Here is a 25,812-nt window from a genome sequence, read left to right as displayed (position 1 = left end):
TGGCTTCCGGCTAGAACAGCACCATCACTGTGGACGGCAATTCCCGCTCTTTCTGCTTCCTCTCTCTTATTCCCCTAGTTAATTTCTTGTCCTAACAAAGTCCTGCAGACCTGAAGTTGAATCACTTTCCTGGAAAGTGATCTATGTCATTAGACTTTCCACACTTCGGATGCTAGTATTAAAGTTTGTTGTCTCTGCTTCTGAGACAGGGTCTTGCCCTTTGGCCCAGGCTGGTCAAAATTCACAATCTTCTCACCTTAGCCTCTTCATAAGTGGATGACAGATCAGTGCTACCACATACTGCTTCAGTTTGGAGAGTGCACCTTTTCATCCCTGGCTTCTATCAACAGATTCAGGCAATGTCCACAAGTCCATAAAGAATGAGAAAAGCACCCGAAAGCTTTCTTGGTATATGGGGTGGTGGAAACAACAGGATTATAATGGTAGCAACAACACTGTCTATTGTATTGTTTGATTAGTATCATTTGTGCTGCTAGTAAAACAAGACACAATGAACCCAACTGAGCTGAGGGTTTACACATGACTAACAGTCAGGCAGCAGAGCTGGACTGCCTTCTAAGGATGGAGAACCTTGTTCCCTCACCCGCTCCAGCCCCCGTACAACTACATTTGAAGTAGGTTCATGCAACTGACATCCTTCCCTACAAAGCCCGTCTTGTTTGCCAGTTGTGATTTACGGACTGTGTCTGCTACAAGGGCTGTTGGACACATTAGTGTAGGGATGCTTATGAAAGGATGCAGCTGTCTGGCACTAAATGACTTTCCAGAGGCCCATCTCAGCCAGACCTACAGGAACCACCCACCCTCCCCAAACAGCATCTGTCAGTGCAGAAAGCCATCACTTGACCCATCCTGAAAGGAAGACTCCAGAACACGACCTGCCCTCTGAGCCACTTCTGTAAACAGAAACTGGAAGTTTCTGTTTCATACCTCTCTATTTGGTTGATTCACTTCCAACATTTCCAGGGCTAATAGAATTCTGCACTGGGGTTAGATGGTGTAGGAGCAGTAGCAATCACATTAGAATAAATTGCCTGAATTTTCTATCTGTAATATGGTTGTTACCAGTTGTAATTTGCATTTCATATTTTGTCCATTTCCAACACAAATTTAATATATTTACTAACAGTTACTTTCTAATATTACAAGTCATCAACTCCAAATGTATTTTCCCTTCTACCTTGTATTACATTCTTTGGTTGTAGGCACTAATATAAGTGTTGATATTAATGTAGACATTAACTTCAATTTGTATGAGTTAGCAAAGCAAGGAATCTTACATTTGAATTCAAGTGGAAATTAACTTGATTAATAAAATCTTCTAGAGAGTTCTATGGTTAAGGGGGATTATTAAATATCCTTAAATTATTTAACCTGTCTTTCATGTGAAGTAGCATTTGGAAGAATTCTAGCAAATGAAGCCCAAATGGGATAATGTTAACTATTCATAGATATGCTCTTTCATCTAAAATCCTTCACCACAATCTGTTGTAAGAACGTGAGGTAGTGAACATCAGTCTGAAATCATCCAAAGGTTTGGCATAAGCACAGGTAGGAGGGAGACCCCTGTGGATGAGGAGAGCAGTGACAGGACAGTTTGGACAAGGGACCCCGTCAAACAACATGGCAGGAAGGCCACCGCCCTTAAAAGCTACAAAGGAAATCCAGTGGCTACTTGAACTGCCCAGCAGCATTCAGAAGCCTCTGCCAGAGGCCACTCCAGGGTTGGATTTCACTTTCATTTCCATCCCTGTGATCATTAGCAGAGCTTCCCACAAAGACCTCACAGCCCACTGCTGTGTTGTTTTGTCCATGTGGGGATTTTGTGAAGTGTTATCCTCTGCCTTCAACACATTTGAAACAACATTTGCTTCTTAGGATTACTTCATGTCTCTTGTAGGGTTAGAAATACTTACATAGACAAGACTTAATGTGTGTGTGTGTGTGTGTGTGTGTGTGTGTGTGTGTGTGTGTGTGTACTTGTGTATGTATGCACAGCTGTGGGTGTGTGTGTGCCCATGGATGCACGTGTGAAGGCTTGAGGATGATGTTGGAGCTCTTCCTCTATCATGGCTCACCTTTTATTGTTGGAGACTCAACCAGAAGCTCATGATTTCAGGTAGCCTCGGAGGCCAAAGAGATCCCTGGATCTGCCTGTCTCTGCGTCCTGATACTGGGGTCACAGGCACACATATTCATGTTTGCTTTAAATGGGTACTGGAGATTCAAACGCATGTCCCTTTGCTTGTACATATCCACTGAGCCACCTCCCAAGACTCCAAGGTACAGGATTTAAAGTGATATAGAAAATGTAAAAATCACTTCTCTTAAGTCTTTAATGCCCCCTTTCCATATTTGAAGAGTCTAGTAATTCATCCAATGACCCCGAGACACATTTTTAATGCTGATTCTAAGGGCTAGCCTGTCTATACAATGAACCCTACTCCTTGCAGAAGGAATTATTTTTCTAAATGTGTCTACATTAGGACAAAAATGACAAACATTCCCAAGCTTAATTCACTATTGCACTCTTAGAGGTCTGATGTAGGGTGCAAAATACTTAAAAGACCTCTGATTAGAAAATATGAAAAAATTACAAATGATAATGAGCTTGTGGTTTCCACGTCAACGTCTGCTAAATCTGGAGGGCATTAAAATAATTTTCTCCCAATTTATTTCTTCCCATTTTATTATATTCGTTCTCTTGCATGGGTGATACATGTGGGACCAAATAAGTAGTGTATTCATTAAGGCTACAGAGGAAGGCAAGGGTTAAATAAATAAGAAATCAAATGAATATCCAAGCCTAAATGTTTTAGCAGAGCCACAGAATCTGCTTAATCACTCAAGTCAATAAAGGTTAAGATAATAAAATAAACTTCTAAATGCTTTCCTTTTCGAGAGCTTAATCTTTTTTCTGAAGATTTTTAAAAGATGCTATCAGTTTTGCCTAGGCCCAGCTGTGATGAAAATGTACTCTGAATATACCAAGATGAGAGATGAATTTTATGAAAATACTTAAGCTGAACTCCTGGGTGGCTTATTGAAATTTTAAAAGCTTAAGACTCATTTAAAAGCAGCTGTTGGCTGATCATGTTGAGGCCAATAACCACTAAATCTCTCATTTATCGGGCTCTACAATATTTGGCAAGCTAATGGTAGCCAGCTGACTAGATTAATATATAGTCAAAAGTTAGCTGCATGCTATTTGTTAATTTTATTGCCTAACTTTGATTAATAAAGCTGTTACTTTTGCAGGCGACTATGCTCTCTTAATTTAGAAGACTCAAATATTGAAACAGCTTTGCCTATTTTTAAGGTTATTTTTATATAAGTTGCTGATAAAGAGAAAGAAATACACAAGATTATCCTAAAAGCCTTGGGTCTTATAATTCCTGTTGCTGTGGTTCATAATGAGAGCCCTTGGCCTTAGGAACAGCTGGGGGAGAAAGTGCACTTTGCTGATGAGGAGAGATTCAGGCAGCAGTGGTAGGTACAGATAAGGATAATGTATAGGCAAGAAGAGTCTTGAGCCTTCTCTGTGTAACAACGGAACCCCCTTACTAGCAGGAAATGTCATTCCATGTTTGGTATTGAGTGGCCTCAGAATAAGAGCAGAATCATTTCACAGAATATGAATGACTTCAGGAAAAGGAGAAAGCGATTCCTCTCATCTGGTTATCCTGAAGGAGAAGAAATTCTACCCATGCAAAGCATCGCCAGGGAGTTGGTGTACACAATTCCCATGGATGCAGCACCGAGGAAAATTAATAATGGTCCTGCATGCAGGGGACTGAAGGGTTGAGGGGCCGTCCTGGCTCCTGTAAGGCCCTGGGTTATATCCCCAGAACCAAGAGGGGGTGGCGCAGAGAAGATAACAGAAGGATAAGTATAAATGATGTAATCCTCCATTCTTCAGAAGATGGATTGTGTTGCCCTGTTCCTGTACACTGCATTCAGAGTGGTTCCCGTACATCTACACGGCATTCACAGTGGCTCCCGTACATCTACACTGCATCCACAGTGGTTCCCGTACATCTACACTGCATCCACAGTGGTTCCCGTACATCTACACTGCATCCACAGTGGTTCCCGTACAGCTACACTGCATTTACAGTGGTTCCCGTACATCTACACTGCATCCACAGTGGTTCCCATATATCTACACTGCATCCACAGTGGTTCCCGTACATCTACACTGCATTCAGAGTAGTTCCCGTACAGCTACACTGCATTCACAGTGGTTCCCGTACATCTACACTGCATTCACAGTGGTTCCTGTACATCTACACTGCATCCACAGTGGTTCCCGTACATCTACACTGCATCCACAGTGGTTCCCGTACAGCTACACTGCATCCACAGTGGTTCCCGTACATCTACACTGCATCCACAGTGGTTCCCGTACAGCTACACTGCATTCACAGTGGTTCCCGTACATCTACACTGCATTCACAGTGGTTCCCGTACATCTACACTGCATTCACAGTGGTTCCCGTACATCTACACTGCATTCAGAGTAGTTCCCGTACAGCTACACTGCATTCAGAGTAGTTCCCGTACACATGACACAAAGGGTCTCGAAACTCACTATATTACTGTGACCCATTTCCAGTCATTTTTTTTGGTGGGGGCTAACAGTGAACATATTGTGTCTATTATGACTGCAAAGTGAAAACAACCATTTATTTGCATTTGTGTTCTGGCTTTTGCATCTTATTCACATATATGTGGGACCTCCATGTATTAAAAGGATTCTCACAGCAAGGGGTGGGGTGCAAAATGACATGGTGGAAAGAGCAGGTATACCCAGTTAAGTTCAGGTCCAACCATTGTCTTTTGGTAGATTTGTATGAAATAATTGGAAATTTCTGTTCCTTTTTTTACTCTACTCATTAGAAACAAACAAACAAACAAACCCAATGGTTATCTTAATAACGTTGGTAAAATTAGAGAACTGCTTCTCTAATAAGTGAGAGAATGTATGGAAACTACAACCTGTAAGTACATGAATTCACATCCTGGTTCTGCTGCTCACTGTTATCTTGGACAAAATATTTGTTTTCTAAGTCTTAGTTTTTCTCTCTATAAAATGGGAATGATACAAGTATCTGGTCATAGGACCGATATTTGATTTCATGACACCTACTTGTTGATAGACTAGGGCTAAGGGCCTCTCTGACTCTTACTACCAACCACTTAGATGATGTCAACGTGGCCGTGTTGCTTCGCCCCAGATGCCTCACATGGCATATGGAATAATAATAGGCCGTGACAAGAACTTATAACAGATTTTCATGCATTATTTTATTAATCTACATCACAATCAGAGCAAGAGGAATTGGTTCAGTTAGGAGTTGATCTGTCCAACTTGGCTCTCACCTGAGTGGGCAGTGGTTTAACTACATCATCCACTCCTGGTTTTCTTCTCTACCAATTTCACTGAACTGGCTAAAGTATAGAGATGATATGTGTAACATACCTGGTGTATGAGTTAATTTTTCTTTTGCTGCAACCAAACACCTGAACAAGAAACAACTTAGGCTAGAAAGGACTTCCAGTTGAGGGGATCCAGCTCATCGTGGCTGGGAAGGCAGGGAGGCAGGAGTGTTAGGTGGTGGGCCATATTGTGTCCACAGTCAGGAAGCATAGAGAGGTGAATACTGGGATTTATCTCCTCCCCCTACCTGCTCTTAATCAGTCTTGGCTCCCAGGCCACGGGACAATGACATCCACATTTAAGGTAAGTCTTCCTTCTATGGGAACACTCTCATGGATACCCACCACTGTGTCTCCTGAGCAATGTTAAAGCCAGCTGAGTGGAAAATAAACATGGTACCTAGCAAGATGCTCAGCATGCTGAGATGGAGCGATCAACACCCATCCTTGTGTGTGCCACTGTTGTGCATTCCTATTTCAATGTCCATGTCTTCCCATTCCCCACAGGCCCTCCCTTACAGAAGGCCACCCAGGACAGCAAAGCCAGAATTGCCCATTTTGTCCTACAAAGCTGTGAGGTGAATGAAGAACAAGCCAGTGCCTGCTGACTGACAGCAAGATCATGTTCTAACTCATCCCAGTAGCCTAGAGCCCTGACTGCAAGAGCATAATGTGTACAGACTGATCGAGGACCAACAGCATCTGTTAATTATCTCCTGGTTGGGAAGGAGAAATGTGTGAGCTCCAGGCATATCAAATAAAATCAGCTAACATTGATGGCTGTTATATTATACCTAAAATTTTAAGCTTGGATTTGGTTCAAAATATACTGAGAAAAAACCAGTGCCAAACAGCCTACCTTTAAATCACACACCATCAATGGGATTCAAAACCAGCCTATTTCCTCTGGGATTCAAAACCAGCCCATTTCCTCCCATTTACACGGGAACTTCTTGCAATCTACCATCCATTTCTAGTGCTTAACAAAAAGCACTCTCTTCATGTCTACGAATTCAAAACAGCAACACTGGAAGAACAGCTGCTGTCCTCTGGCTTCTTTTCATTAAGACACTGTGTTAGCCTTTTCCTCTTTACTGTGTTACTATAGTTCTGCCCTTGGTGAGTGTTCCCACACTGCAGTGTTCTGGCTCTCCCTTTGAGGGCTCTGGAGCCAGTTCTCATCCCATCCTTTCAATATGGCTGTTTCTAAGATGACATCTTTCCTTTCCTTTTTCACAAATGAATTTTCTGACTCCACGGTCTCACTTCCTACTTGGATGGCTCAGTGGTCTAGTTATCATCTCCAGCCGTGGTCCCACCTCACAGGTCTAGTCTTGTGTTCTCCATGCTGCATTTTTCCAGTGAGCCTTGTGGCCAAGGTCACAGATTCCACATTACTAGAGCTTACCCTGCACTTAAACTTACCAAGTAACACATCAGAAAGTTCAGCCCTTTTTTTTTCAGCTCCTATATTTTATCAGCTCCAATACCTGTGGTGAAGTGTCATTATCCTGTCCTTTAATTGTACCCCCAGACTGCTTTTAGAACATAAAAGCCTGTACTTAGCTGTGTGTGTGTGTGTGTGTGTGTGTGTGTGTGTGTGTGTGTGTGTGTAGCAGCAACTAATGAAAAAAGAGGCCATGAATTTGGAAAATAAAACAAAACAAGGAGGGTAGATGGGAAGATTTGAAGGGAGGGCAGGGAAGAGGAAATGATGTGATAATATAATTTCAAAAAACAAAAGACATAATTGAAAAACTAGCCTAGCCTCATTATATTCATGGTCCTTGATACTGGACGCAAACCCACATACAGCTCGAATCTATCTCTGGCCCTCTGCATTAAGCTTTCTCTCTCATCCCTTCTCTTCAGCTAGTGGTATCCCTGCTTTTCCCTTCAGAGGCCCTGGTTTTCACTTGGCATTTTCCCAAATGTTTGTATATTAGCTGCTCCTCCCAGCTTCAGCGTAACTATGTGACCCAGCCTGAGCAATGACATACAAGCAGAAGTCTATGAAATTCATGGGAGCAATTTTGTTTTCTTAATGCGGGCTTTAGCTTTTGTGTTACTATAAAAGCAGAGGTGGTAGATGTCTATGCATAAATGTTCCTTCAAATATAAGAGAAAGGAATAAGATTCACAGAGACCTTCATAGCAACACCATCAACTGCTTTCTATATCTATATGAGAAAAAGAAACAACACACTCCAGATCCCATGGAAAGGAGGAGCTGTGTGCCTTGGATTGGTGCATCTTTTCGGGTCTCCTCCTCAGCTCTCCAGTACAGCACCTCACTGGAGAACTTCTTACCTATGTGGTCCTTTCCCTCCAGATACAGCTGGTATTCTAAGCAGAGCATCTCACAACTTCTGCTGACCTCTCTACCAAGAACAGACAGCATCTTTAAGGCCTAGATTCTTATACCCTTGCCTTGGGTAACTGATACAATTTTCATGTTTACGCTCTCCCCTCCACCCTCTCTTATTTATTTATTTATTCATTCATTCATTCATTTATCTATCTATCTATCTATCTATCTATCTATCTATCTATCTATCTATTTATTTATTTATTTATTTATTTATTTATTTATTTTTGAGACAGGGTTTCTTTGTGTGGCTTTGGAGCCTGTCCTGGAACTCTGTAGACCAGGCTGGCCTTGAACTCACAGAGATCCACCTACCTCTGTCTCCCCAGTGCTGGAATTAAAGGCATGCGCCACCACTTCCTGGCTCTGTTTGCTCTCTCAATTCTCAGTTTCTTTCAATTCCATTCTGTGGGGGGAGGGGGCACTGCAACCCAGCAGACTTTTATGAAGGATGTTTGGTACCTTCACCCAACAGTCTAGTAATGTCACACATCAATGAGGAACTCAGAAACCTTCAGTGACTTTCTACTGCCAAGCTTGCTAGACATTCAACATGCCCCTTAATGAAGCTTTAATTAAAAAAAAAATCAGTCTGATACCTTTCAATCTTTAATATGCTGTTAGTAAATGAAATGTAGCTGTTCTTTAAACTAATTCATTTATTTTCCATGTATATAATTTTTATAGTATTTCACTCCCTGGAAGGTGTAATATTTTGCTTTTCATGTATTTTCAAAAGAGAGACCACTTATAACCAAGTCAGAGCTCAAATTACCTCAACTGAAGTGTCCATTGTTTGTTTGAAGCAGTTTCTGATGTATCCTTGGCTGATCTTGACCTTGCTGTATAGCCAAGGCTGCCGAGTGACACTTGAACATGGAAGGATTTTACTTCCCCAGCTTCTCTTTGGGTAACCATTTAAGGGGTACAATATACAACCACAGTGTTCTTAGTGGGACCCTGAGAGCATGTGCTTCTTGGAGGCGGCAGCGAAAGGACAGTTTGTACAAAACCCAGCAAAGACATATCAAGTCCTTACTATTGTATGACAGAACAAGTCCTCTTTCTTATGTTCTATGGGGAAAAGCGCAAACTTTAAAGCCATCAAGCAAGCAAGTCAATTAAACAACCCAGGATCACCTCAAGCTCTGAATGAGCTGTGAGGGAAGTTTTCCTCTGACCATAATATCTGAGATGAGATCTCAGCCAATGATAAGAGCTGAGGACAAGAAAGTCAGAGAAGAAAGAGCAACGGGAAATGCTATTGAACTGTGCTTGCAGGCAGTGTGGAGGTCTGGGAACATGCAGAAAGTTGTGGCTAGAAGATGGTAGGCAGAGAAGAACTGTGTGAAACGAGGTGGCAAAGGCCAACCTTGAAGGTCCAAAGGAGCCATCACAGCAGAGAGTACTTCCCTCAAGGGCGTTATGCCAAGAGTAACATGACCTAATTTACAAAGGAAAATGATCTCTCTGACTGCTTGGCAGAAAATGCATCAGGGTCAAGAGTGGAGACAAGATGAATTGGAAGATTATGTGAGACAACAGTAGCTTGAATTTGGTGGGAGCGGGAAGAGAGAAAGAAGGGGATCCTTTCATGGTCTCCATCACATTAAGCCGAGTTCTGAGAACATGGCAATGCTCGGTGTCTGTGCCTTGATAGATGGTCAAGACTTCAAAACCAGTTTTGCTTTCTAAGTCTCTAGACTTCTTTCCCTTTCTACTTTGGTTTACATGTTGTGGCTTACCATACTGCTTTGCTATTTGGAGAAGCAGAGCGAGGGGGATTTCATATTTAGGAAAAACACTGTTGATACTATAATGTAAAGCTTGATAAAGAGTACAAATGGTAGTGGAGGGGCAGAGTGGAAATTATGCAAAGAAACAAATCATTTGAAACAAACGGAACAACATAGGGGTCTAAATGTGTGGCAAAACGAAAGGGGCAAATATGGAGGAGTCTATGTTATTTAAACAAAACCAAACAATAGTCATCATGAGTTTGAGCCCTGCGCAGTGTGTAACTAAGTGAGAAAGCAAGAGCCTCTCCAATAACCATTAGCTGGAACACTATGTTTATGTAGAAGACATGGCAATCAATTTCCTGGAAAATTCAAGACTTCTCAATTTTGACTTACTTTTCTTTCAAAGTATGGGCTCTTCCTTTGCTCCTTTTTATATGATAAATTTCCTGATTAATAAGCTAACCAGAAATGACTACAAAGGAATGCTTACACAATTCTAGAACTCAATAAATGACCTGTTGATCTTCAGGTAGGACTCCTGAAGCACGGGTTCCCATTGTGTTTGCATGTACCTTCCACAATTGCATGCCATGTAAAAACAAGACCAGTTCTTGCCACTTTCCACCGAAAATGCTAAATGGCCCCTGAATTGTGTGAAACTTGGCCCCAGTCAGTGTGAAAACTGGCTGAAATCTGTATGAAAGGCTGTCTGGGTTTGTCAAAGTAGTTCATGAACTTTGGCCAAACTTTCTCGGCTCCTGGTCCAAGACTTAGTTTGTAATGCAATGTGAAACCACGTGGATTTCAGGTGGTGTCAGGTTTCACCTTGGAAATTTGGCCTAGCTTTCTAATCAATCATCACTTTTAGTAACGATGAAAGCCAACACACCTTTCTGGGAAAGAAGACAGCATTGACTGATGACAGCTAGGCTGTGAACCGCCCCCGCGCTTCCTCTGCCAAAGGAACACTACTCAGAATGGGGACTTTCCCTCTTACATGGAGAGGCCAGGCTGAGGGATTCTGATACTGGGTGTAGAAAGACATGATACTCAATGCAGGCAGACCAGCCATGTGAAATATCACCACCCACTGATCAAGGGGCTCCCATCTCATCATTTGAGGCTATGGGGTCCATTCCATTCCCACCCATGACAGTAGATATCTTGCTCCTCAGTCTCCCACACCACTGATGATGAGCACTTAGCTTGGAGGCCATCATTAACTAGTGTAACTGTCATGAGGACCCTGCCTGCTCAGAGGTATCATCGTTGAAGGAAAGAGAATCCAGGCACCTTTATCTAGCATTAAGGAGCAAGAGGCAAACTGTCCCACCTGCATCAACAATGTATTTTGAAAAAAAAAAAAAACCTTCTGCAGTATTCACAAATTCAATAATTACAGTATAGTTTACAGATAGACCTCCATAGTTTCTGCTTTCAACCTGAATATTTTAAATGTGTGTTTCCACTGTAAAAAAAGAAAAATCCACTCTTCAACCAAATCCTCGCTTTTGTGCGTAGTGACATGAGAAAATTGAGAGGTATGTCTGAACAGAGCCACTACATCATTGGAACAGTATGTCTGAACATTTGAGTAATGAGGCACAGATGTGAACCAAGGACTTGGCACTACCAAGGCAACAACAAAGCATTTACCATGGGTTATGATGGTCGAAGGGGCCACATTGGGACAGAGGAGAAATGGCCCTCCCTCCACCCACAGTGTACATCATGTTTCACCTTCTATCTGCCTTATAAATCTGGAGAAACAAGAAATCCAAACAAGTGCTATTCAAACATCCAAGGAAGGATAAATATGTAAAGTGCAATAGTATTTTTTATCTTTGCTAGGACGTATTTATGCAATAGCACGAGAAGTTTCATCAGAGGGAAATGCCAAATTCAAGAGAACACCACATGGCCTTTATGTTGCAAAACAACATGAGGACATCTAAAGACCCCAACTGTCACTAGAAAGGTAACTGCTGGATGGCTTCATTGACTGGAGAATGTTCTATTTGTAATCAAGCTACAAGAATGCACAGGATACACATATTCACTAGTAAGGTATTTCTGCTTATGGGTGGGTTGTCAATTATGTTAGCTGTTACTAAATCATGCAGTGCAAAAGGTAAGGATAGTTAGGATATTTTTGAGTGGGACAATCATTTCCCACCCACGACAATAAGTGCATAACTTACCCGAGGCCCCTGATCACCTTGTTCTCCCTGGAGAAGAGCAAGATAAGATAAAAGTGTTACCTACAATCTATACAGAATGCTTAGTAAAAAGGTCTAAACACACACCACAGATCATGCCAATATCGATTTCCAGTAAAGTAATTGCATTTATGAATTTTCTTACCTTATCACCTTTTGGACCAGGGGGGCCCTGAAAAAAAAAAAAGAGAAAATATTAGATTTAAAAGGATCTGAATAAACCTACCAGGTCAATTGAAAGATTTATGTGAAATGCAGAGAGCCATAGTTGTCAACAGGTTTCTCAAAGAACTTTAGTTTCTAAATTATAATTGTATTATAATTAGGAAAAGAAAATAGTAGGTGAAATATGTACATATATACATATATATCATAGGTATCAAATGTGCTAAAGAAATTGTGAAAACTCAGTTTGCCCGAGCTAAAGAAGCAGCACAGTACTAGCAAGGCAGGAGCTCCTGCTCTGGTCTGTGTCAAATAGCCTACACCAATAGTTCTTTGAATTCTGATAGCAGAATTTACCAGCCTTCACTCTTTATCTAAAGGAAACCTTACAGCATATGTCTGGCATGTTTGTTCAACACTTGTGAAATTCATCTATAATTTTGCATGTAGCCATAGACTTGTTCTTACTGCTTAAATAAATAAATAAATAAATAAATAAATAAATAAATAAATAAATAAATGTGACTTATTTGCTCATCCTGCTGTTGATGGTAATTTGACTCTAGGAGTTGTAAATTGCTGCTATGAACACCTTAATGTAATTGTTTTGGTGAAACACCAGTGCGCATTTCTGTTGGGTCTGTATCTAAGGAAGACAAGAGTACATTTGTTTTTACTGTAGTAGATACTCCTAAGGGGTTTCCCAATGTGGCACCTATAATTTCTATGCTCAGCTTCAGTATGTTTCAGATCGTCTCTAATGCTTGATATTTTTCTCATTTTTAATCTTGTTTTTGTAGGATATAGTAATTTAACTTTATTTTATAGTTTCCTAATGATCAATTGAACACCCTTTTAACATACTCATTCAATATTTTACATTCTTTTCATAAAAAATTACCAGCATTTGCCTTTGTTTCACTAAATTATCCCATTGATCTGTTAGAATTTATTATATATTATATGCCACATGTATGCATATATAGAGATTTAGAAATCCTTATGTATTCTGAATGTGTTGTTTGTGATCTGTATTTGTTAGGAATATATTTTTCCATACTTTGTTCTGCTTTTACATTCTGTTGAGATGTTCTTTGCTGTTGTTACTGTTGTTTGGTAGGTGGTGGTAGTTCTGGGTCTTGAACTCAGGGCCTTGAGAATCTATGTAAATGCTCTACTACTGAGCCACATCCCCAGTTCCTACTTGGGACATCTTCAATGAATAGATATTGCTAATTTTGATAAAAGTCAATACAACGTTTTTCTCTTTATTGTTATGCCTGTAGTCAGCTAAAGAAATCTATAGCTATTGTACATCAAGAGGCGATCTGTCTGTTTATTTTATAACTGAAAAGGTTTATTATTGCATCTTCATATTTGAGTGTGACTTCATGGAGAACTGATTTTACGGGAGGTGAAGTCAGGATGGTTTTTGTCCCCAGGTGGTTATCACGTTAACTGAACACTGTTAACTGAAAATGGCATCTTTTCCCCATTGTGGTACTGTGTTACCTTTCTCATAAATCAGGTGACCACATGTATACATAACATTTCCTTGTAGGAATTCCTTGTTGTTGAGAGCCTGTCTATTCTTCCAGTAAGAAATGCTATTTCTAGAGGCATAAATTATGCTGTCTAATCTAATTCTTGATAATGAAGTCATATTTTGTGGTTCAGCACAGCCTAAGAAACTAGAATGTTTCAGATTTATCTCCACAATCTCCATTTATAGTGGAGCCAGGACACAAGAACAAGCCTGGGCAGGAAGTAAGTCTAAGGGTCTAACAGAGGGGCTTCATCACTGCTGGTAGGAACATGGGACTCCTGATCCAACAAAAATGTCACTTTCTGCTCAGGGTCGGCCACAGAGGAGCAGCACTGACGCCCTGTTCTCTCTACGGTTATCTTTGTGTACCACTTAAGAAATCTCTACCATTCCCACATCACAAAGAGATGCATCTGCTTATTCTAGAGCAACAACTTTATCATTGTCTGTTTCATATTTGCATCTGAATTCACTGGCACTGATTTTATGTACCATATGGCTGGCTATCTTCGTTGTGTAGGTAACATACCTTTTTGGTAAGATCTGTGAGGTTATCCTGAAACCAACAACAACAACATTGTCTCGCAGTTTGCATATTTTCTCATCAACAAGGAACTGTGAGTTGTTGTTACATTTAATCTTCCCCAAAATGCAATGAAGAATTATGATAATCCTTTAAAAGAGGCCAAAAATGAAAGTCAGATCTTTCCTATGTGAGGCCTCTTAGAATGAGCTGTCCAGAATTTTAATTCATTCGGCATGACTTTAAATACCAAGACCATGGAGCACAGACGTGGAACTTGATTCTCAGAACCACCCACTTGTCTGGTGCCTGCCCTCAACATTCGACTTCTGAAATGGCCCCGGCTGCATATCCACATATCCATCCCACTGCCACAGACACCAGTGCTAAGGGTGTAGGTTCTAAATGAGGAGAAAGAAAAAAAAAAAAAAGAGCAGGTAGCAGGAGATAGATACTACAATTACCTTCATAAAATCATTTCTCTTTATCCTCCAGATAGTTTTGTCAATGATTAGAGGGAAGTTAGGAGAATTCTATTTTATACATTTTCAGTGAATGTTTAATATACCCATTATTAAAACAGTGAGGAATGAGACACTAAAGCTAAGGATATTTGTGATACTCATATTGTAAAGGTTGGCTGTTACTTTGGTAGAGCATGGAGAGCTAAGGGGGAGAAGAACGAGAAGAACCTACTCTCAACATTCAAGCAAGGCAGTGGAGAGTCCAGCCCTGATTGAGGAGCATGTTAACAAGCTGTGTTCAAAGTCTAGTTAAAGTTTATAACTGTTCTAACCCATGCTTAAAGGATGTGGCAGAAGAGGCCGATCTGGAAAAATGTGCTTGCTGTCTACCTCCAACAAAGCTAAATAGTGTGTTTCTTTCTTTTTTCTTTCAGAGCTGAGGACCGAACCTAGGGCCTTGTGCTTGCTAGGCAAGCGCTCTAACGCTGAGCTAAATCCCCAACCCCCTAAATAGTGTATTTCTAAAGTTAAGCACTTCATTGAGGCTAAGTAACAATGATTCCTAGAGTAGCTTCAAGGCAGCTGTTACTGTGAACCCTCCCCAGACTCTGCTCTTGTCTCTCATTTCTCCTCTTTATAATTGTGTCTGGGAGATCTCAGAGGCTGGACCCTCTAAAGGCACTTTGTTCAGTTATGTGGCATAACTGATGTCAAAGCCTGCTTGAAATCCCCTGACAATGGGGAGCAGAAAGGAATCTTCTAGAAATCCAATGGCCATTGTCAAACCCACATGTGTTGACTAGAGCCAGAGTGGTCTGTGTAGGATGCCTAATTCATGAACACATGAAAATCTGCATCAAAAACTAATCAGCAAATACTACTGCTCAAAAGTGGTGTTTCTGAGCAGACAGCATGGCATCCTGCACCTGCCAAGCTAAAGACAGCAGCAAAGCCAAGGTCACCCTCTACACACATCTGTGGTAGCTGCTTGGGACATGCCCCCCCCCCCCACCCATGCTCAGGGGTGACAGAGGATGTTTTCTTCTACTGCAGCTGAAATCCTGTTCTTTCTAAATTAGGAGTCTTCACTGAACAGATGGGTTCAATCTGATGAACCAAGTGGGCTATGACACAGGGCAGTGTTTCTTTATTATTATTATTATTATTATTATTATTATTATTATTAAGATTTTCTATTCATTTTACATACTAACCACAGATTCCTCTGTCCTCCCTCCTCCTGCCTCCCAGCCTTACCCCAATCCACCCCCTCATTCCCACCTCCTCCCAAGCAAGGTCTCCTCTGGGGAGTCAGCAAAGCCTGGTACATTCAGTTGAGGCAAGTCCAAGCCCCTCCCCCTTGCACCAAGGCTGCACAAAGACAGGGCATTGTTTCTAACTTTGGGAGCCATGCTGCTTTTCCAAGTCAAAATATTACAACACAAGAAATTCCTCTGATATCTAACCTTTCCAGTTCAGGTTGGGTCATGAGCTCATTTTTGTCTGATCTTTACAATTGATTTAAAAAACCTTCATTAGCACTAACTAAAAGATAAGCAGCAATACAAATTAATGGATTTAATCATTTCACTGATAAAGGTTTGTTAAAAAGAATTTTATTTTATATGGAATGTTTTCCTGCATCTAGGTGTATGTACCACATGGGTGCCTGGTGCCCATATTAATGGACACTTGTGATCTGATGTGGGTGCTGGGAACTGAACCTGGGTCCTTTGCAAGACCATCCAGTGAACTTAACCACTAAGCCATCTCTTTAGCTTTAACTTGAGATTATCTGTAAATAGCATTTTGCTGTTGCAACTATACTACATTTAACAAAATAATATTTAGGATAGTATCAATGATAAGGTAACTAATCAAAAGTCACCTTTGCTTGCTGCTAAAACAAAGCTGAGGTCAACGTAAAAGAAACGTGTAGGACTAGCTTTGGGTCACAGCTTTGTGTAAGGCTTTTGGGGGCATATCTGTCACCTGTATGGAATGCTGCACAAGGCCCATTCATAAACAGAACTATCATTTATAATTTTTTGTACAATCAGCCTTACTTACATAAACACTGTAATAAGCTAATAAAGTTTGTGTCTATCATTACACTCAAGAGGGAATACTCTTTAGTACATTGTTTCTCAACCTTCCTAGTGCTGCAACCCTCATATTGTAGTGACTCCCAACCATAAAATGATTTTGTTGTTGCTTCATAATTGTAATTTTGCTACTGTTATGAATAGTAATGTAAATAACTGATATGCAGGATATGTGATATGCAATCCCCAAAGGAGTCATGACCCACAGGTTGAGAGCTGCTACTAGAATTGTTAGAATGTACTTGACTTATTACCAAAGTATTGATAAAAGTCAATGGCATGCATGGCAAACTAGCCCCTATTCTAATAGCTTTAAAATCATAATATATAGTCACTGCTTTTCTGTTTGTCTCAGCTCCTTCATGTGGGTCTTGGGTTGTAACTGACTTTAGTAAGCCCAAGTCTATTTCTACCCAAATAGCTGAAGTTTTAGTGTTTCTTATTGCCTATTTCCATAAAAAAAAAAAAAAAAAACAACTAAGAGCAAAGAGACACCCAATGAAAGATCTTCAGAAAATATCTGATGACATTTCAATTTACATTCAAGAGAATGAGACATGGCTGAAAGAGAGAGGAATGTGTCATGGGGGATGAGTGTCCCAACAGAAGCCCTTTTTTTGTTTGAACTGTAATCTTCACTTCTCTTGAAATGGGAACAGTCTAATAACCATGAAAACAAAATTAAATTCTGCTGGAGGGGAAAGGAACATGTTCTAGGACTCCCAGGCAGATAGTCACCACAGAAGAGGGGCTGGTGACCTCTGTCTGCGCTTGAACATCATAGATAAATTGATTTTTTAGGCTTGCGAGATAACATGACTCTTTCTGATTAATCTTTTCATTACTGCAGAATTATGAGAACGAACAGGCTTCATCCTCTAAGTATTTATTGCCGTCAGCTGGTCAGTGCTCACTTCATCTGGAGGAGGCACATGTTAGTATGACTACAATGGCTGGGATAAATCTTGTGTTGCAGGACTATGGGAGGAGGAAAGCAGGAGAGCTGGAGTTGAAAGGAAGAACTGGCTCTTTGAAGTTGGCCAGAGATAAAGTGGGAGGCGAGGCATGTGAAGGGGTTCAGATAGAAGGAAAGAACTCGTGTAAGGGTGAGAAGACACCGTGCTATCACAGAAAGATGGAGCTCGTCACAGAAGAACAGATGTGGAGTTGGGAGTGAAAACGGAATAGCAGGGAAGAGGACTTGCAGAAGGCTGGTTAGCCACACTCTGGTGTCTGGGCCAGACCCTGTCATCAGTTTCAGTGTGGTTAAGATGGGGTGTGTCTGCTCTAAGGGACTCCAAATGTGGGATGTTAGCAGTTCGTAGAGAGTTGTTGTCTCAGTCCTGGTGAGTGGTGAGAAAGTTATGAAATAAGGTGAGGCAGAGAGCCACAAGGAAAGTTCTAGATTTGAGAGACATTTCTGAAATTGGACCAACAAGAGTAGGTAACTGACTGGACATGAGGGACCACTGATGGACTCTCCATGTACTTAAAGAAGTCCTACGTTTTAGAGAGCTTAAGTTAAGTGAATTTGTAAAAAAGCATTGGCCTTAGTTAGTTCTACCTAGGTAAAGAGCTGTTCCAAGGCCAAGTGAATCATATATAGTTTAAATCTGGATTTGGGGTTGCATCTTAAGAAGTATAGAAAGGGAAATGTAGCAAAGACATACTCTATCAGAAAATCTACTAATTAGAAGGCGCACACATGGATCCATAGTAACAGTGATGGTATGCCAATCTCTGTATAGTGACTATTCTGTGATCTTTAGCACATGGTGGCCACACTATACCATCATCAAAATATCACCCGTCTTGTATGTTAATTTCTGATAGAGTATGTCTTTGCTACATTTCCCTTTCTATACTTCTTAAGATGCAAACTGATATAGGTTCCTATATTTTAAATGCCCATCTTTGAAGGAGAAGATGCCAGCCTTCCACACAGTGGTTCTCTCATGAGGACAGCACATCCCCAGTAGACCAGGCGACTTACATAAATCTTCTCTCTGTGGGCTCAAGAGTTCTTATAACATGCTTTATTGGTGCTTACAGTTTCCCAGGGAGGAAAAAAACAGGATAAACATTTTTCTCTTGTAGAATTAAGATGGTGCCTCAACTGTACTGATTGTCCATTTCTGTCTCCCCACATGCATGCTGCTGGGATACAGGAGAACTTCTTGCTGCACGTGCATATTTAATTGGCCTCTGAGGAAGTGAGATACATACCCAAACCATACACTTGCAATTTTAGTACATTTCTGAAACTACAGAAAATGACATTGCAAATAACACTGACAATTGAGAATCTAGTGCTTTTTTTGAAAAATGGAAACCCTAGCTAATTAGATGTAGCTATTTCTGTACATGTATCTGCTCCTGAGTCACATGTTTAATGGACTTAGCTATAATTTCCCCATAATAAAAATTAGAACCTGTTTTCTCTCATATGTATATGCAAACCTTGAATTCATGCATAAAGTTTTGTTTTGTTAGCATGTGTGTATATAATCCAGGGGATGTCTCTAATTGTTCTATTTTATGAAATTTAAAGTAAAATTATTTTTGACATATAGACTTTAAACTTTACAAGTAACTTGAGATAGTAATATGTATTATTTTTTTCCTGATATAGAATTGCATTGCCTAAAAGCATAGATAAAATGTGTGAGTTTGTAATTTATTATTTCTTTTTTCTAAGTATCTCAGCAAAAAGTTGAAGGAAAATACAAGAGTAACTTAGAGGTGTTATTTTAAAAATGAAGAATGTGAAATAAAAGGATCTTGGTGATCAGGCTCTCAAGTCACAGATCTATATGGAACTCTGACTGAGGTGTATGTATAATCTTGGGCAGGCCAATTAGTCTTTCTGACCTGGCTTCTTCAAAGCAACTTACATGTGTATAGCCTACCAATTTTGGTGATTATTAACAACACACTTTTTAAATATTATGCTTGATGTGAAAGAAAAAGCAAAAACTGTTTTTCAGATACTTGAAGAAAGAATAAGGCAAACAGTGCTTCCTAAAGGTAACATCAACTGTTGGAAACATCCTGGGTGGATGGTGGCAATGTTTGGAGATGATGTTGAATTGAATATAATTTATCTTTCAGAGCTGTTGCCAATCAAAACCAAACTAAAACCAAACTTGTAGCCTCAGTCTTTTCATAAATAAAACTGCTGGGCGGTGGTGGCGCACACCTTTAATCCCAGCACTTGGGAGGCAGAGCCAGGTGGATCTCAGTGAGTTCGAGGCCAGCCTGGGCTACCTACCAAGTGAGCTCCAGGAAAATGTGCAAACCTATACAGGGAAACCCTGTCTCGAAAAACAAAACCAAAACCTGAACTTTGGGCTCAGTCAATTTGAGCACAGATTAGGTGCTCAATTAATTCTTGCCAAACTGAAATGGGTGTATGTGTGAGACAAAATCACATAAGAATTCTTGGGGTTCAAAGCAGCAACATGGAAGAAGAATGATTGGCAGGAGAGCTGTGGCTATGGTAACAGCCAACTCCACAAAGCCTGGGATGGGAATTATGGCAATAAGTGGATTTACAGCTTTAGACTTTACACCTTTCACTTTGCATTGAAGATTAAAACCAAACAGAAGGGGGTGGGCATAACCCAAAATCTAAAATATCAAAACCAGCCCTACTTGGTTGAAAACTAATTTTTACAGCTATTATTTCCTGGGCATTCTTCTGTGGTGAGACTGTAAGTACAGGTCTTTTATGATGTCTCCTTGGGCCCCAAACAACAGACCGTATGTGCCCACAACCAATCTTAAATCATAAGCAGCTGCCATAAGGAAGCAATTAATGGGCTCTAACACTCAAAGAAAATTTGGAAAAAACAAACATCACAAAAGTAAGACTGGTGTAGCTCAATGGAGTCAAGGGCTTATGAGACAGAGGGACTCAGCCATTTTCTCTGGCTTGCTTGTCTTACTCAATACACGGACATTACTGTTCTTGCTAAGCAAACCCAAGATCTCCCTTCTCCCGGCATTGGTCTGTGCTTCTCAATGCTTTAAGACTGTGCAAATGCCCCTGACTCTGAATGTGGCTCCCCAACCCTGCACCTTATTTTTAAAAGGTTAAATAAAATGAACTCCATGGTGAAGGATTTGGAATTCCAAACATTGATTTTGTGGAAAGTGTAAGTGTAATGCGAATTCTAAAATGGTCTTATAATAAAAAAAAATCCTGGAGCCAGATATTGAGGTGAATGCTGAAAGATCAGAGGAAACAAAGGAACAAGCCACTTCCATGTCTTATCTCTGGACTTTTCAGCCTGAAAAGTTCTAGTTCCTGTCTCCTCACGTCTTTTATACCTTTCTCCACCAAGCCATCACTTCCTTCCTAGTGCTGGGATTAATGGCGTGTGTGCTTCCCAAATACTGGTATTAAAGGTGTGAGATCTCAAGTGCTGGTATTAAAGATGTGTGTCTTCCAAGTGCTGGGGTTAAAGGTGTGTGCCACCACTGCCTGGCTCTGTTTCTCTCCTAGACTGAGTCAATCTCATGTAATCCAGGGTGGCTTTGAACTCAGAGAGATCCAGATGGATCTGCCTCCCAATGCCAGGATTAAAGGTGTGTGCCACCACTGCCTGGCATCTATGTTTAATCTAGTAACTTGTTCTGTCCTCTGATCTTCAGGCAAATTTTATTAGGGTACAACATATATCACCACATGTAAGCTCTTGCCAACTGCCACAGGAGCCCCACTATTTCTCACCTACCATACGTTCCCCTATGATACTCTCACTGTGTTCAGTTGGACTCAAGTGGATCCAGAATACAAATTCAAATGGATTCAGACACAGTTATCTCTTTTTAGTTAGCATAGAAAACAATGGGGACCTTATATAGCATTTTACATACATATCATTGTACCTCACCTATTTGCCTGTCCACTGTTCTCCCCAGACACCCATCTCTGTCGGTCTACTGCCTCTCTCTACTTTCATAGTCTCTCTCTGTGTCTGTGTCTCTGTGTCTCTTCCTCTCTCCCTCTGTCCCTATCTCTGTCTGTGCGTGCATGTGCTTGTGTGGTTAAATCTGGATTCTATACAGTACATTTTCCTCTAAGCCCTGGGTTTAATTTACAACCACCTATTTCAGCATGTTTCCTAATATTCTGTCCAAACATCATTTTTGTTCAGGTGACTTAAGCCTTGTTTGTCTGTCATTTGAGTCTTTTTGATTCATTTGTCATACTGTATGAAGCAACACAGATTTTATGAAATGCAACAGAGCACAACACAGGGGTTAGGGTCAAGTAGATAGAAGAATGAAAAACAAAACCCAAAAAATTAAAAATGATTTTCAAAAGTTAAGAAACCAACAACTGTCAGGTGGGGCTGGGAGCCTGACTCTCAGGTCTTGGCTATGATTTTTGATTGACTTCCAATGTGAGTAGGATCTCCCTTCCATTGGCTGATGGCCAACATGACCACAGTGCTTTTCATGTGACTGTCAACTCTCAGAGCTTTGTATTTAGATTCTTCATTCTCAACACTCTTCTCTCCAGAGACTGGATGTCAAACATCACACCTACCAACGTGCTCACCTCCTCCCTTGTCTCTTCTACCCCCCGTGACCACCCCATTCCCCTGGGCTCTCCTCCAGCGTCTTCAAGAGTACAAAGTCTCTCTTTCTTGAAACCAAAAAGAAGACACATTGTGTTTGCCTATTGTCGGCTCCCGTTCATGTCCTAACTTCTTCCTTACTGCTTCCATTAGCTTCCCTAAGAACAGATTAGTCACACAAAGACAGGAAATCAGATTTAAGGAAAAAGGAAAGGTAGAGAGAAGTCATGTTTTCACAGTCGGGCTCCAGGAAAAATAAAGGAACGAGAATTAAAAAGTACATGTAGTTCCTTGTGGGGAGGGCATTTTTTCCACTAGGAGAAGAGAGCTGACCCACAGAAAGGAGGCCACTGAGCCCTGGAAGGGAGATATCCTGGGCTAAACTAATATAAATAAACTGAAGCCCTGGGGAGGAAGGGTTGACAAAACCTATCAGTGTTCACATCACCAAAATTTGTACTTAAGCCTTTCCTTCTCACATGGCTCCCTTCACTGGCTATCAGGTATACTCTCTAGGCTCCAGCCATTACCTGCCTTGCTCCTCAGCCTTTTTTCCCAAGCTACAAGCCTGCATCTTCAACTGCTCACCAGATGTCTGAGCCAAAGCAGACCATCATCAGCTCGGATTCCACTTTCTCAAGCCGGGTTTCTCAGTGTCTACTGCTATGAGACCATTGTGATTCCTGACTTTCCTATTTTTTTGTTTGTTTGTTTGTTAAGCACAGCATTCAGCTACAAGCCCACAGTTGTGTGTTTCTATCTGGCTCAGTGAATTTAATCCAAAGCTCAATCCTACAGACTTCTTTAGTACAGCTTCTCCTGAGTCTGACCCACTTTCTGGGTTAGTTGCTAGTATCATCAAAGTAATTTTTCTACCTGGGTATACTGGTTCACATCAACAGTCTCAGCAATTTGGGAGGATGAGGCAGAAGGATTAGTTGAGCCAAGGAATTTAGGGTCAGCCTGGGCAACATAGTGAGATAAATACATTCTTCTGTCCATATCATCCTCAGCTCAAAAAATTTCAGGGGCCGGTTTCCCAGCCCACAATGGCAAACTCTAGGAAATAACCCTAACAAGTTCCAAAAGCCATCAGGTAAAAGTCTCCTGAACATCAGGCCAACTACTCTGGACCACCAACCCACCAAACACCCTGTGCTTCCTAGTGTGATCTAGGGGACACACCACCCTTTAAAACAGACTTTTCTAAAAACTGAACAAACTACAGAAGGTAAGACAAACAGTTAAATAACATCTCAAGAGTACTTAGACCGATTCAGAATGTGGGATGTTTTATATAGTGCACAAACATTCTAGAGCAGGGATGCCATGGGGAAGAGAGAAGGCCAGGGAAACTACTAGAGAATGAGACACTCAACACTGACAAACAACAATAACTGAGTCCCAAGTGTGGACAATTGTATAGCAACTGAGGAAATCTGAATTTGCACTGGGTATTGATTTTATTAGAAATGTCATTGAGATGATGGCTATGATTGTAAATGCCCCAATCACAGACTCACATTTCAGTGCATGCAGATGGAATGACAGGGTATGGACTTCACTTTAAAGCATACTAGTAAAAAATAGCATGTATTTAGCAGGTTGGAGGCTCTGGCTTCAAGTCCTGGCCCAAAATCATAAAAATAAGTAAAATGAAGTGATTCATTAGACTAAATCAGCAGTTGATATTTCTAAAACTGGGCAATGAGTTTAAGGACGTTTCCAATGCTTCTGAGACTATCTGAAAATTTTGGCATGCAATTATATAATTTAAATGTTTTGTTTGTTTCAGCCTAGTCTCCCCTGAAACTTGTGACCCTCCTTCTTCAATCTCACAGTTGCTGGAGTCACAGGTTTGTGCCATGACCTTCAGTCAAACACTTCTTTTTAAGGACCCTTCAGATTCCTACCAAAAGAAATGTGACACACATGCCTACACTCCTACTCATTGGTATCTTGTCTCCAAGCTTCTGCTTTCCTGAGTTTATCCAACTCTCCCTTGGAAATGTTCTCGAACTAATGTCTAAGCCCTGAAGCACGTATGCCTCTTTTATCACAGATGACTAACTCTGTTGGGACTAAGGCTTGTGTCTCGCTGAACTGACGCGACCCTTGATGGCAGGAGAAGCTTACATGAAGCCTAACTCGTTCTGACTTTGGAGACTTTTATATACCAGCACATGACCTTTGGCAAGTCAGCTAACATGGCAGAGCTTCAGTTTCTGTGAAATGGATAAACGATAATTACCGCCTATGAACTTTGTACATGAAAAATCTCCAACGGACGTGTTAATAGGTTTCATGAAACAGAGGTTCAACCTTATTAGAGCCAAAATTAGCATTTCACAAACAGTCAGGGTATAATCAAGTAGTCCCCATAAACTCTGCATCCAACCTATTCCCAATGGCTGTTTCTGAGGATCCACTTGAGTTTTCAACATAAATTCACAAGTGTGAACGTGTGCTCACAGTACAGAAGTCGTGCCTTTTGGGGACACTCCAGTCTCTCATCCTCCGACTCATAACAATAGTTCAGAAGAATCAAGACTAATAGTAAATGCAGCAAAGTGACCTTGTACAACTTCTGGGGAACAAAATGGACCCTGTTTAGTGAGAGTTTTCCTTTTCTTTTGTTTTTCCCTCGTGTCTGTCATGGGGAAAACACAGGAAGGGATTTTAGGTCTATGCCCTCCTTTCTCTGTGACTCTGCATTTCCATCTCTTCATTCTGCCCATGCTTTCAGTATCAAGTCACTCCTGGAATCATGTCAATGCTTCCATCTCCCAACACACACACACACACACACACACACACACACACACACACACACACACACACACACACACCTGTGGATGCTAATCACTGGCTGCCTCTGTGGGAACCAGAGGCCATGCTCCATGTAGCTGACCACTTTGCTTAGCTTCTTTGGTGGGCTTTCATCTGGGTCTTCTGCCTCATGGAGATTTCTTGATATTCTTCTATTCACTTCTTGTTGGAGTTCATAACTAATTCCTCCTTTTCCAAGGCTTCTCTTCTCTAGAGACCCCATTCAATTCCAATGTCACTTCTTACTCACCCAGTCTGTCCCTAAGTTCTGCCTATAGCCTAATCTACATTTCCTTTTCTGTGCATTGTCCTGATCTCAGATCACTTGGCCCATCACTGAAACCTCATCAGTTTCCTTCTGAGAAATCGCATGCTCTTTATTTAGGATTCTGCTGGCCCGACAGCAGGAGAGGGGGATGGTGCATATTAGAAGGCTTTCTTCTGGAGGGATGCAGCCATAGGCCAGCCTCAAGGCTCTGCATACGTACCATGAGCTGGGTGGCTGGATCTACCTAGCCTTTGGCTGAGCTGGGTATGCAGTGCACAGGTTACACACATGCAAATGGTGGTGTTGGGTTTACTGTGAGAGTAAAATTTCTCTCTGAAACTCAAGACTCTACTATGCATTTTCCAAAGTGCACAACAGTCTAGGTTGCTAGATAAGAGGATTTGGGTAAGCTGGGTCATAACACATCAAAAGAAAGTAAAAATTGGTGATATTTATTTACTATGTTCATAGAAGATCCATCACCTTTGATTTTTCAATTCAATATTTTGGTTCATTTAATATATGAATGGATATG

At 41.0% G+C, this 25,812-nt stretch overlaps 1 protein-coding gene across 6 annotated transcripts in view; it reads right to left on the bottom strand.

Annotated features, from left to right (window-relative positions):
* Col25a1 (collagen type XXV alpha 1 chain) overlaps window positions 1-25,812 on the bottom strand; it is a 401,263-nt gene that overhangs the window by 134,673 nt on the left and 240,778 nt on the right. For all 6 annotated transcript variants that reach the window (XM_036189734.1, XM_036189736.1, XM_036189735.1 and 3 more), the window contains 2 exons: window positions 11,935-11,961; window positions 11,772-11,798 (listed from right to left, as the gene is read on the bottom strand). In XM_036189734.1, the coding sequence (XP_036045627.1) occupies window positions 11,772-11,798; window positions 11,935-11,961 (54 nt within the window). The remainder of the gene's footprint in view (window positions 1-11,771; window positions 11,799-11,934; window positions 11,962-25,812) is intronic.

Source organism: Onychomys torridus, chromosome 6 (genome assembly GCF_903995425.1).
Source record: "Onychomys torridus chromosome 6, mOncTor1.1, whole genome shotgun sequence".
Classification (NCBI taxonomy): Eukaryota; Metazoa; Chordata; class Mammalia; order Rodentia; family Cricetidae; genus Onychomys; species Onychomys torridus.
Note: the sequence above shows the minus strand (reverse complement) of the source record. Positions and strands in the feature narration are given on the sequence as shown.